The sequence below is a fragment of the Camellia sinensis genome, chromosome 2, assembly GCF_055761805.1.
Source record: "Camellia sinensis isolate YWXY chromosome 2, ASM5576180v1, whole genome shotgun sequence".
In the NCBI taxonomy this organism is placed as follows: Eukaryota; Viridiplantae; Streptophyta; class Magnoliopsida; order Ericales; family Theaceae; genus Camellia; species Camellia sinensis.
The window spans coordinates 133169870-133184224 of record NC_138962.1 but is presented as its reverse complement, the minus strand read 5'-3'; the positions used below and the strand labels follow the sequence as shown (position 1 = coordinate 133184224).

General features: G+C 36.5%; 1 protein-coding gene across 1 annotated transcript in view; it reads right to left on the bottom strand.

Annotated features, from left to right (window-relative positions):
* MUS81 (Restriction endonuclease, type II-like superfamily protein) overlaps positions 1-14355 on the bottom strand; it is a 96479-nt gene that overhangs the window by 21191 nt on the left and 60933 nt on the right. Inside the window, exons 13-14 of the mRNA XM_082915623.1 lie at positions 11055-11298; positions 2247-2333 (exon numbers count right to left, since the gene is read on the bottom strand). Coding sequence (XP_082771749.1) covers positions 2247-2333; positions 11055-11298 — 331 coding nt within the window. The remainder of the gene's footprint in view (positions 1-2246; positions 2334-11054; positions 11299-14355) is intronic.

The window sequence follows — 14355 nt, the reverse complement described above, 5'->3', positions numbered from 1 at the left end:
AGGAATATATTTCTGTTATATTCAAAACTTCTTATCTTACAAGACCAAATGACACTCCTTATATAGGAGATATTACAAACATCATCATAACCCATTATATGCCACTTACATATTATATATTACCACTATCTACCACCAACACCACTATTATATTCTATACATGCCACTATCTACAACCAACACCACTATCATATTCTATACATACCACTATCTACCACCAACACCACTATCATATTCTATACATGCCACTATCTACCACCAACACCACTATCATATTATATGCATGAACACAATTTCCAGCAGTAAAAATATAAATATGTTATGTTTTCATTTTTTCTATTTTATTTTTGTTTTATATGTTCTATGGATGTGTGGATTCTAAGTACTGCAAATAAATAGAATTGTTTATGAACAGACTCTAACTCTACTTGGTAAGAGCTTGTTCAAATTCGGTATGTCAATTTTTTTTTTTTTTATATTCGAGTTTGAGCTTATTAAAATTTTAATAAATAAGCCTAAATATATTAAAACTCGACTTCGTTTAACATTTATTATTTATATATTAAATAATATAAAAACATGTATAAAAAAAAGATAAACATGTTATTTATATATTTAAAAAAGTAAATATAAATAATAGATAATATATTTACATAATAGTGGTGGTATATATTATTATTTTATTATTATTGTATATATAATTGTATAATCAAAGTTTCAATTGTAAATTTAATCTCATACGCAAGTATGAATTTATAATTTTTTTTTTGACTCGTGAATAGATTCGAACTCGAGTAAAGCCTAAGCCAACTCGACTCAAACTCGGTTTGTTAAATTTTTATTAAACTCGAATTTGAATTCATTAAAATCTTAATAAATAAGTCCAAATATATTAAAACTCGACTCAACTCGACTCATTTGCAACGCTAGTGGTAAAGATCTAAACGATTGTGTGTATTGCTTAGCATAACCCCCAAGGATCTAAACAATTCTGCAGTGACAAGGATCTACACATGCACACAAATATATAAAGGAAAGAAAGAAGCTAACAACAAATAATTGTCCCTCATTCTAATTAAGGAATATCTTTTAAGGATTATTAAAAATAATAAAAATAATTGTCCCTCATTCTATATTATGACACAAACAGTTAAATCAATCTAGCAAATTCAACTATTTGCCAAATTCAAGTTATTGATCAAAACATTAGCTCAAGGACCACAAACCACCAATAATTATCTAAATTAGATGATATTTTGGTGAAGTGCTTGTTACCTATGCCATGGGGCATTAAAATATTCACTGAAAATCAAATGAGAGAGCAGAGTAGAATCAATTGAGCTCACTTTCTTCTTTTCCTTTAGTCGTAATCAGTGACACCAACAAAAACTCAACTTCAAATGACTCTAAATAAATGATACAAGGATGCTCAATCTCATTGGTGCAATCAATCGATCTACCAATTTATTTTGAGTGAATTTTTAGCAGAATGCAACAACTGATAGGGGATTGATCTCTTTGGAGGGGATCGATCTCTTTGGGGGGAATTTTTAGCCTTCCTCTTTTCTTCCCACTTTCCTTCTCTCTGTCTCTCTGTCTCTCTGTCTCTCTCTCTCTCTCTCTCCTTTCCAAAGTTCCTCTTCTCTCTCTCTAAACATAAACATTTAATGCACAAAACACCAAATCTCCCCCACTTAGAGTTTGAGTTTGTACAAAACTCATTTATTAAAGTTGTAGAGCTTGTTGAGTGCTTCGATCTTACCGGACCCGATCATCATTTGGAACGATTTCGAGTGTTGGGGATTTTCTATCTCCTCTTCTACCTTTTTTTTTTTTTTTTCCCTTGTTTGTTAGATGGGAACTCCTCTTTCAGCTTGAGATAGAGATTTCTTTAATTTTTCTTAATATGATTTTATAGACAGATATGTGGTATTTTCTTACATAAATTTAGTGAATGTGTAGAGATTTCAAAGCATGTAATGTGGAAACCTAAGGTTTGGTATGTATTGAGTATTTTTCCAAAATTTTCTTTATCAAATGTAAATTTTAAAAGCTTTATTGTATGTTGAGTCTTTAATTTTGAAGGAAGCCATAAAATTGTGAAAAGCCCTAAATTATGAAAAAGGCCTTAAATTACATGAATTCTATGAACTTTGAAAATTTAATTTCTATATGTGAAATTGATGATAAGTATCACTTGTTCAGAAATAAACCAAACCAAAGAGTTGTGAACGGAATAAACTCACAAGAAGAGAGTATGCACAAGCAAGAGAGAGCAGCGTTGGGTACAAATCCAGAACAGCAATGGCAACCTCTTCTGTCACCAGTGGAACCTGCATTCATTACATCTTGAAAAATAATTACCAAGGTTGTATAATTAATAGCCACAAAAGATCATTAAAAAGAAAATCATGCTTTACAAATATTATACTCAAATCAAAGTTGTGGAATAATAATGAAGCCAAATCAAGAAATGGAATTCATGAGAGAGAAAAAAATGCCCAAATTGGGATACAAGGGCACACAGCTCTGAAAATACAATCTCAATATCATATAACTACCTTTCCAAGAGGGCTAAAAACATAACTACACCACTAATTCTAACTACATCCATCCTTCAAAGTGAGTTGTCATTTATGCATGATGATAGTCATTAAACAGTGGGTTTATGAGCCAAGAGGGCTAAAAACATAACTACACCACTAATTCTAACTACATCCATCCTTCAAAGTGAGTTCTCATTTATGCATGATGATAATCATTAAACAGTGGGTTTATGAGCCCAACTGGATCCATGGCAAAGCTGGGGTGCCTAAGAGGTGTACAGGTCGTCCTTGGATGAACCTACAAACAAAACCTTGAGAACTCACCACTGGGTGTCCTTCTCAAGGGCCTTCCAATGATAAAGTAAGTTCTCTAGAAGTTGAACTCAAATGGAGGAATGAAAGAAGATAAGAACAATGTATGTCGAGTTTTGTTCCAAAAAAAAAAAGTTATGTATGTCGAGTGTGTGCTCATGGAGAAATGTATACGAAACCCTGAACATAAAGTAGGAGTGTGTCTCTGATGTCCTTTCTTCCCCTCATGGGTCGCCGCATAGTGTACTTCCCTTGGGGCATGGACAATAGTACCTGCATTGCAAGTTTATGTCTCATCTTCCCTAGCAGCATAGGCATGTTGTATGGCGCAAGTCAGAACAGGGCATGTTCTCTGCAGGCCCATGTCGTACTCTGTACAAGGTGGCAGTCAATCACACTTCATTTCTTCTAGGTTGTCCCCTACTGACTTGGGTTGTGGTTGTTCTTGACCAACCTAGTTGGTCGGTAGAGCGTATATCGATGTTCTTTCTTCTGATCAGGCTGGGGGAGTTACTGTTGACGTGTTTGTGGGCAGATCGTCCTCCCTTGGGCATTGGGCCTGAACCAAGTTGGGTTGGTGGGCTTAGGCTGATCCGTATTTATTAGTACTCATCAATGCACATCAACCGAAGCCAAATTCAAATGTAAGTACACCATGCATGACTTTTTGGAAAAAAGATATCAAAATAGCTCGTCACACATGCTCTCACAAGGCATTGAGAGCCCTGCTTCCAAAACAAAGCATATTCGTGTATCAAATCTACACTAAATGGACTAACTTGCATTGAAGGTAGTACAAGTGGCAGTTCTTGAAAGCAAATAATATACAAACCCCATGAAACTTCAACTTTTTTGGCTCTTTCATTTTGTAAAAGCACAACAATTGATGCATCTTCAAAGGCATCACCATTCACCTTTAGAAGCACCTTTGAAAGCAATGCCAAAGCATAACCAACTACATGATCCTCCACATCTTTATTTGAAGCTAGACAAGGAGTGGACAACCGAGTTGCAATAGCCTATGTCATTCCCATCATCCTCACAATCATAAACGTCTACATCATCCTCACAATCATAAACGTCTACATCATCCTCCTCATAATGACCAAAAGTCAGAACATTTTCATAAGCATAACCATCAACTCCATCACAACCCGGTTCTTCAGTTGTTGGTTCATTAAAGATGAAAATATCTTCATCATAACCTTGTTCCACATCTTCAACAAAGACAAAAATATCTTCATCAAGATGAGAAGATCCTGACCACAATCTTGTTCTTGGTCACAATTTTCCTCCAAAGATGGAAACACCATCTTCATAGCTTGGAGTTATAATTAAAACGTACTTGATGACCTTCAACCTCCAAATATGTGTTCCTTTCAACACCAGTCAAAGAACAATCTTGGACACAGTTATAGAATGGTTGGCGAAATGCAAAGAAGCTTTGGTTTTGATATCCGGATTTGGAAGCACTCTTCCTTTGTTGGTTGTCTCCCAACAAAGATTGAATGTGGCGGAAAGGTTGTTCATTGAGCTTCTTTGTCATCTTTCTCCACTGTGTAATCTTTTCTTTGCCTATCAACCTGTAAATGTTTCCACCAATTGGAGACGCTACCATTAAGCCATTGAGAGACCAATTTTACATTCCTTGCTTCCGACACATCATAATACTTCAAAAGACTCTTGGTTGTATTCAACCATTCCTCAAACACATCTGGATTATAGTTCCCATAGAACTTGGATAGTACAAAATCCTTGACGGTGGAGCACTGAAAGCATGCTCTACGCCAAGGAGGAGCACTACAAGAATCATCAAGATGACAATCCTTGGAACCGTTTCTACCATCAGAAAGAGGTTGCATTTGTTGCACTTTTCCAGTGAAAGAAAAATTTGCTCACGCAACTCTTCAATCTCATTCCGTTGGTTTTGGTTTATTATTGGTTCTTCCAATCAAAGATTCACTCCAGCTTCTTTACCCAAATTCAGAGCAAAACCTCTACCTCTACCTCTACTCTGCCTCTTCGACCCCTTCCTCGATGAGCCATAACAGCACGGAGTGAACGCAACAAAGACTATAATGCAGTTACACAAATCTAAACATTCAAAGCTACACATTACAGCTAGACAAAACTGATGCAGCAGATTGACAACGTTGACTGTGGATGAAAAACTGAATCTAAATGAAGGAAGAAACAGCCTTACCAATTGTACCACCAGGTGGAAGTGATCCAGCGGAATTCAACAAACCAACAAGATTGAAGCTCGAAGAACCATCAAACAATCGCGATACAAACAGGGCGATCAAGATCCAATTGGAACCAAGTTAAAGCAATCTAAATCGTATATTGCTCCGAATTTGGGTGGCGATGCTGAGTTAAATCCTCCAGTTGGAAAGAATAATAGGAATCCGTATCAAAGAGATGAAATTGCCAACTTCAGAAAGAAAATTGCCACTCTAACCGAGATGGTGCAATGCATTCATGCTCCTACTGATAGTAACGATGCTTCTATTCCGTATCAAAGAGATGAATTGCCAAGCTCATAAAGCAAATTGCCACTCTAACTGAGACGGTGCAATGCATTCAAGCTCCAACCGATGGTAACGATGCTTCTGATGATACTGAGGATATTCATCATTCATTTGACAATCCTTTTGGTGCTCTGCAAAGGTGTCGAATGGACGTGGGATGATTGGAGTACAAATGGGAGAATAACACCAAGATTAAGCTTCCCAATTTTCAAGGAAGCCTCAATCCCGATGAATTCATCGATTGGCTCAACAATAATGAGTGTATCTTTGACTATGGAGAGGTCTCTGATGAAAAAAAAGCCAAGCGAGTTGCAATTCAACGAAAAGGAAGGGTTTGTGCATCATGGGAACAATTTCAAATTAGTCGTCAACGAAGAGAGAAAAAGGAAAATCCGTGACTGGGAGAAGATGAAAAAGAAGTTCAAAAAGCATTTTCTATGGTTCAACTACCTTCCAAGTGTATACCAAAATCTTCATGCTCTCAAGCAAGTTGTAAGTGTGGAAGAATACTTGGAATTTTTTTATTAGCTTGTTGATAGGGTTGATTTAAATGAACATGAAGATCAAGGGTGGCTTGGTATGTGAGTAGTTTGAAGTACACTATCTAAGATGTCCTTGCCTTATATACTTTATAGACCGTTTCCGAAGCAACAAAGTCATGGAGCTTACCGAATGGGACAATACTCTCAAAGGGGTTTTCGAGGTGGATTTAGGTTGGGACCTTCCCCTCCTAGCTTTGACTGAGCTAGTCATCCTTTCATGTATATGGATAAGGGTGCTTGCTCTTCTCAAGCTCCACGTTCTAATGGCACTTCCGGGAGTCGGAATCCACCTCAAGGGGAAAACTTCCAATGCTTCAAATGTGGTGAGCTAGAACCTAGATGTTCCAATTGTCGCAAGAAAATAGGCAATAATTGAAACAAGACACTTCTCATTTAAGAAGTGGATGAACATGGTGACAATGATGATGTTCCATTCTATGATAATCTGGGCAATGTTGAAAGTGATGGAGACAGTGATGAAGAGGAGGTTTCGCTCTTATGTTGAAGAAGATGCTTCTCTCACTTAAACAAGAGAGCTAAGAAGATTGGTTGTATACAAACATTTTCCATACAACTTGCAATATTGGAGGACCCTTTTGTAACATGATCATTGATAGCAGAAGTCGTGAGAATGGGTTGTCTCAAGAAGTGGTGACTAAGCTCAATCATTTGATGGAAAACCATCCACATTCATACTCACTATCTAGGTTCAAATCAAGGTAACCAAACGATGTTTGATTTCATTTTCTATTCGAAAGAAGTATCTTGATGAAGCGTGGTGTGATGTAGTGCCTATAGATTCTTGCCACATTCTACTCGGGTGTCCTTGGCAATATGACTAGCAATCTTTGCATGATGGTAAACGGAACACTTACACCATTATCGAGTATGATAGGCATTTCACGTTGCTTTCTACGAATGACAAGGTCGCTTCCAAGCCATATACTAGTTTCAACACATTGCTTGCAACCAAAGAGTTTTGGATAGACAGGATTTTGGAATTGTCTTGGTTTTGGTTCCGGTTTTGCACACGGTTCCCACTAAGGGTGAAGTTGATGTTACTTCTCTTTTAGAAGAGTATACTGATGTCTTTCTCCAAGAGCTTCCTTCCAATTTGCCTTCTATGAGAGACATCCAACAATGTATTGATTTGGTACCTCGGTCATCGCTTCCAAATAAACTAGCCTATCATGTCTCTAAACGAGAGAAAGGAGTTGCAACGGTAAATAAAAGAGCTTTTGGCTAAAGTGTATATTCAGCCAAGCCTTAGTTCTTGTGATGTGCTGACTCTTTTTGACACCTAAGAAAGATGGCTCATGGTGAACGTGCATGGATAGCTAAACAATCAACAAGATTACAATCAAGTAATGCTTTCCAATTCCAAGATTGGATGATATGTTGGGTCGCCTTGCTAGCTCAAGGGTGTTTTTTAAGATTGATCTTAGAAGTGATTATCATCAAATCAGCATTCGACCAAGTAATGAATGGAAAACGTATTTCAAGACATCTAATGGTCTATTTGAGTGGCTTATGATGCCATTCAAGCTTACCAATTACCCAAGTACTTTCATCTTGGTGATGACCCAAATGTTGCAACCACTATTGGGTGTTTGTGTCGTGGTTTATTTCAATGATATCTTGATTTATAGCCAAAGTTTGCCAAAGTTTGGGAGAGCATTTAAGCAATCTTCAACAAGTCTTTGATCTTATGAGACGAGAGATGTCTTAGGGAAGTACCAAGAAATGAAGCTTTGCGGTTGATCAAGTTATTTTCTTGGATATATTGTTTCTTCTCGAAGGGTTATTATCAATACGAATAAGGTCAAGGTCATTATTGAATGGCCTACTCCCTCTAGTGAGTGAGAAGTTTTCACAGGATGGCTACCTTCTATAGACAGTTTATTTATAACTTTAGTAGTCTCGCCGCCCTTCGAACCGACATTCTCAAACTTAAGACTTTTGAATGGACCAAGGAAGCCGCCGATAGCTTCCAACTAATGAAACCGATAGCTTCCAACTAATGAAAAGGGTGCTTACTCAAGCTCCAATTTTGGCATTACCAGCCTTTGACAAAACCTTTGAGCTTGGTTTTGATGGCTCAAGAGTGGTCATTGGGGGTGTCCTTAGCCAAGAAGGTAGTCAATCGCCTTCTTCAGTGAAAAATTAAATTAAGCTAAGCTGAAGTATTCAATTTATGACTTGGAGTTCTATGCCAATGTTTAAGCCACCACGCATAGGAGTTATTATCTTGCCCACAAAGAGTTTGTACTCAATACCAATCACGAGGCTCTTAAGTACATCAATTGCCAACCACATCCGAACAAGTGACATGCTAAATGGGTAGCTTACTTGCAACAATTAACATTTAAGTCGGGGGTTCTCAACAAGGTGATCGATGGGTTGAGGAGGATGACCTTTTTTTTTTTTTTTTTGATTAGCACTAGGATGTCCGGATCAAAGCTCGACTCCTAGCTAGCCCTATAAATACACCCTAGTTGTTCTTTGAGAACACAATTATTGGTTGAACATCATAAATTGGGTCACTTCAATAAAGACAAGACTCCTAGCTTGCTTTAAGATGCGTACAACTGACCGGGAATAACTAAGGATGTGGGTAGTTTTGTGAAAAGGTGTCACGTTTGTCAACGAAGTACGAGAACTGCAATTAATGTGGGTTATACACGCCTTTGCCACTGTTGGATAGTCCTTGGAGATGCAGTAGGATGGATTTTGTTTTGGGGCTACTGCCTACACAAAGGCAGAGTGTTTCTATCATGGTGGAGGTAGACTGTTTCTCGAAGATAGCACATTTTATACCTTCCAAAAAGACTTTAGATGCTATCAACATTGCTAATCTCTTCTTCAAGGAAGTCTACAAGTTGGATGGTTTTCCTAGCTCAACTGTACTAGATAGAGATACGAAGTTTCTTGCTCACTTTTAGTGAACTTTGTGGAAGAAAATTGGGACAGACTTGAATTTTAGTACTACTTTTCATCCCTAAACAAATGACCAAATGAAGGTGCTCAACTGAAGTCTTGGGAACTTGTTGAGGTGTTTAGTGGGTTATTATCCCAAGAGTTGAGATGGAATTCTTCCCTTGGCTGAGTTTGCTTACAACTCTTCTATAAATCGCACCATTAACACTTCCCCTTTTGAAGTGGTTTATGGGATGAAGCCTTCAATAAAGTGGATTTGGTTCCTTCACCAATTTCAAGGAAAGGAAGCACCAAAGCAGAGAAGATGGCTGCATTTATGAAGAATAGACATGCTCAAATCAAGTCACAAATTGAGAAGTCTAATGCAAAATACTAGGCGACTGTTGATGCACACAAAAAACGGGTTATTCAAAGAAAGGGATCTTGTTTGGATTATACTGAGCAAGGAAAGGTATCCTCATGGTGCTTACATGAAGTTGAGTAATTGAAAAATGGATCTATGTGAAGTGTTGAGCAAAATCAATGACAACGCTTATCAAGTCCAGTTACCTCATTTGGGTATCTCCAACACATTCAATGCGCATTTGTCAAATTCCTCTTGTACCAACACAACTGCCTTAGTTTGAGGACTAGCTTCTTCTAGTAGATTAGTTTGTATTGATACTAGTTTTGTATTGTATTTTTATTGCTTGTGCCATTAATTGTTTTGTTTTCTTTCAATCCTCACTTGCGAACAAGCTCTTTCAAGAGCGAGAGTATGATGTAGGACATATGCCTCTCATGTGACGCTCATGTGAGATAGTGATTTATATCTAGAGTAAGGTCATCTTTTGTAACCAATTCAATGATATTGAGATTTCTCTGTCCAAAACCTTTGTGGTTCTCTCTCTCTCTTTAAAATTTCTCTCTTATTCTTGTATCCCATCAAATAACCCTATTGATTCAACTATAAAAATTGGATCTTGTACAACAAAGGTTCACAACAAATAATGAGGTTTCGTGTTACAAGAACACATTCCAAACTTCAAGTATCCACATCTGGTGGCAATAGTCTAATGTCAATATCCCCAACTCCCAAAGGTACTCCATTTTTGTTCAGCCATAATCTATGTTACACGGACTCTTCAAAATAAATCAAATACCCACGTCGGACACTTGACACTCAGACAAGGGTATAGGACGGGTCGGATACTTTCAACGGACACTTCATATATAATTGTATATAACACTACTATTATATGTACATATTGTTGTATAATTGCTATAAATGTCTTTTTTAACACTATAAGTTACATATAGTACCACTTTATCTCACATACTTGATTAAAAATATAAAAATATATTATCTTTTTGTTGAGTCTGCGTATCCTTATATTTATGGTTTGATAAATCTGAACTCTAGATACATATCCACACCCAACACTCGTACCCGAATTCATGTAACAAAGGCCACAATAACATTTAAAGAAGTAATACTAATAACACATAAAAAAGACAGCCTGTTTTGGGATATATGACTAATACCAAACTCCAGGACCTAAGCAAACAATCACGCACACAACGATTCTAGAACAAAGAAGTAAAAAAAAAAAAATTTAAAAAAAAATCAAACTCACCAAAGCAACACGAGATTTACATGGTTCGCCCAAATCACAGGTTACATCCACGTAGTCATGGCACATGTACCAAGATCAATATGAAAGGAGTTACAAGAGTCTCATACTCAATCTCACGAACTCTCTCTCTACAATGATCTATCTCTCACTCTCACTATTGTATATCTCTCTAAGATCACAAACCTAACGAATAAATTATAAAACATAGACCTACATGGATATATTTATAGGACTAGCCTTAAACCCAATCCTAAATTAATAAGGAAAACCTTAACCGACAAGGAAATAGTTTAGAGTCCAAATCTAACCAAACACTAGTTTCCTTCTCCTAATCTGATTAGGTTTAATCTTGTTTCAGGCTCCATCAACAACACAACCATGGGCAAATATAATCAATTAGAGCTTTCATAACTGCATAGGACCATGATTCAGTACAATTATGGCAAATGAAGTCATAGGGAATAGCTGACTCGATTAAAAAGATAGAAAACCATACGGGCTGCAAAAATGTATCATGATATGATATTTACAGATAATTCAAGTAGTCTAACTTGTTTATCAAGTTAATACCTGCATGAGTTGGATGGCAAATACATCACTGACTGTCATCTTATCCAAATTTTGGCACCTCCTAATAAACTCATCAAAAGGGGGACAGACAGAGACTCCCAAACTATTCTGTTTGTCTTCGGTGAACTGTAATCTGTAGTATTGAGTTATTGCTTGAGTAAGATAACCATATCTCCTCAATGTATCGCCCAAGCCAGTTGTTCTCTGCACATCAAACCCTTCCAAAATCTCTGTCGTGAAACAACTGCACAAATAAAATGATACAACAATAACATTTGACAAGCTATTGAAAAGGACATAACAATAATTTAGTACTCTTTAAGCAATATGGACTAGATTTCAACCATCTACATGCCAGCCTTGCACTGTGAGGGTAATGAAAAATAGATTAGCAAAGAAATGAAAAAATATAAAAATAAATAAATAAAAAATACCTAAACAAAACAAAACAAAGACCATAGGTATCTTGAGGTGAGAGCATTGTTATTAAATAATTTGCACAATAGATTAAGAGAAGGTATAATTACTAGCAAACTATAGTTAGTTATCTTGAGGTGAGAGTTATAATAAATGGATTATTTACATAACAGATTCAAGGAAGTGCAATTAACAATCTTCTGCCAGATGTAGTAAAAGGATCAGAAATTACAAAATAAAAGATAACAAGAGCTAACTTATGCACAAGCACAAATACAGAAACAGCAACTATTCCATTGCAGAGTGTATATAACACCATAAATCGTCGGAGGTTTGCAAGTGCAAGATTAAGCAGAGCTTATTTTCTCCTATTCAACTCTCTATTTGATTTTTTTTTTTTTTTTTTTTTTTTTTGATCGGCGAAAGTTAGTGGTTAGATGTTAGATTAGCACCTTGAGGGAGTTGAAACTCACACCGATACACCTTGCAAGAAAATCTTGCCCTCCCATTCCACTCCTAAGAGTGGAACCCAAGGCCTCCCCCTTAGGAGAAACTTGGTAGCCAAAGGGCTAGCCAATTAGGACTCTCTATTTCATTTTCACTCATTCAAATGCTGAAAACCAAATTCTGCTTTGCTCTGGTCAACCAGCTCCAGGGCTGGTTGACAGTCCTGGTTTACTTCTTGTGGTTAACCAATGTTGATGAGTAACACCTGTGATTTTCCTTGATGTGATGATCTTGTCTTTTAACCTCTTCCTATTTTTACTTCAAGATTTTCAATCAAGCATTAAGTATTCATCTCATAAATTCATATCATAATCATACAAAGCAAGGGTCCTACTAACGACCACCCATAAGGTTTGTTAAGAACCAAATAATGCAAAAACAATTTGAATTCAAATGCACATTTCACATATTTCCATACACCATTATATATTTCTATTAGCTTCATATATTTCAATACACTTTTTACACATTAACCAACATTCACCACCGCCTAACGGCAATGGCTAGCATTTCCCATAAAGTAAATGCAACGAAAACAATGAGCATGAACACAAGGATTTATAGTGGCTTGGCACATCACTTGTGCTTACATCTACCCCTAACTTATTAGCATTATCTCCACTAAATAACAACAGGTTTTTTCCTAAGTTAACTTTTAACCTTTATAACTTCAAGAGGTTTTCCCTATGCTAACCTTCAACCTTTATAACACAAAGCACAAATTCAAAAAATAGGGTTTTCTTGGGTCAACCCAAAACCAACAACCACAAAAAACACTTCCTAACACTTAAGATGCTCACCAAGAGCTTCCTAGGATGTCTCTATGTGAGAGACCAAAGTATAATTGTGTGGACAACAATAGTGTACACAAACAACAATTTATAACCTTATGATGAGAAAATATATTTTTAATGAGAACATCCAACACTTCAAGAGAAGCAAGACCTTCACCCCAAGGTGCAGTGAGCGTTCCACAAGCTCTCACTCACTCACTGTGACACCCCAAAGAATCCCACATACCATATCCTTGAATGTCTTAAGTCAAGCTAGTTATCTCACTATACAGAATACTTGAAGTAAAGCATAGAAGCGAGTAGTTAAAAAGACTTGAGGAAGAGTGACTAAGAAGAAGGGATTTAAGGATACTTGTGATTGATGAAAAACCCAAGACAATTTAGAAATAGAACCTTGGTGTGGGAATTGATAAGTAACATGGAATTAGGGGATGGATTTTGATATGGATATTGAATGCATAGATAACCTAAGAAACTTTAATTAAGTAGCTTTAAGACCATAGACTAATGTGCTTGTTATTTTAATGCCATATTATTTTTCTAATAAGGATTAGTGTTAATTCAGTAAGATTAGTGAGCCTTAATCATGATTAATTAAGTTAAGCAAGATTAAGGCCAAGTTTGGCAAGTCCAAAACAAGTCAAAAAGCCAAAAAGTTACTCAAAAAGTTAAAAAGTTAACACTATTCACAAAAAGTCAACAATTACGGCTGCACAACTCCCAATTCTAATTTTCTCTTACAAACCAATTTTTATAATTTTTTATTACATATTTTTCCATAAAAAGTCAAAAAGTTAACCCAAACATCTATATTTTCTTCCTCAATTTTTTAGTTCAAAAAGACAAAAAGTGCACTTATTTAGGACACTCCAAACAACCCCTAAGTTAAACCTTGATTAATTAGAGGCTAACCTTGATAAATAATAACTATGATTAATTAAATTAATGATGAGAATTAAGGAATTTGGTGAAGCAAACAAGTAGGTGGTGCATACACCTCCCATTTTGTCTCAACTCAACTCTTGTCCTACCTTGCCTTACAAAAGCCAAACAAGAAGAGAAAAATCTGCTGGGGAGAAATCAACTAGAAGAAAGGAGAAAGAAGGAGAAGAGAAGAGAAAGAAGAAGAGAAAAGGAGAAGGCTTGAAGAACCTTGTCAAAAATCCACCCTTAATCATTCTGAGGTCAAGCACTCGGAAGAGTAATCCCTTTTTCATGAGCGATTTGTCAGTGGTAGTGTAGCAAAATTATGTTTGTTAAGCTACAATTTCAAATGCAAACTCATACTATGTTTATGAAAGCTATGCTACTGTTTTACCATGAATGAACATCATATACTCTTGTATCACATATAAAGATGACAACCTTGGATCATGTCCCAGTTATTGGGGGATTATACCAATAACACCTTGACGGCCGAGCTCACCTTGCCACTTCGCGTGGGTCTTGCCACCTTGTGTGGGTCTTGCCACCTTTTGGTGGGTCGTTTAATCGGTCCACAAGCCGGTTATTCACCTTGTAATCCTTTGAATATTCATCGCTATGTAAATGTTTGCAAGATAAGTTTTGAATTATCATGCTCA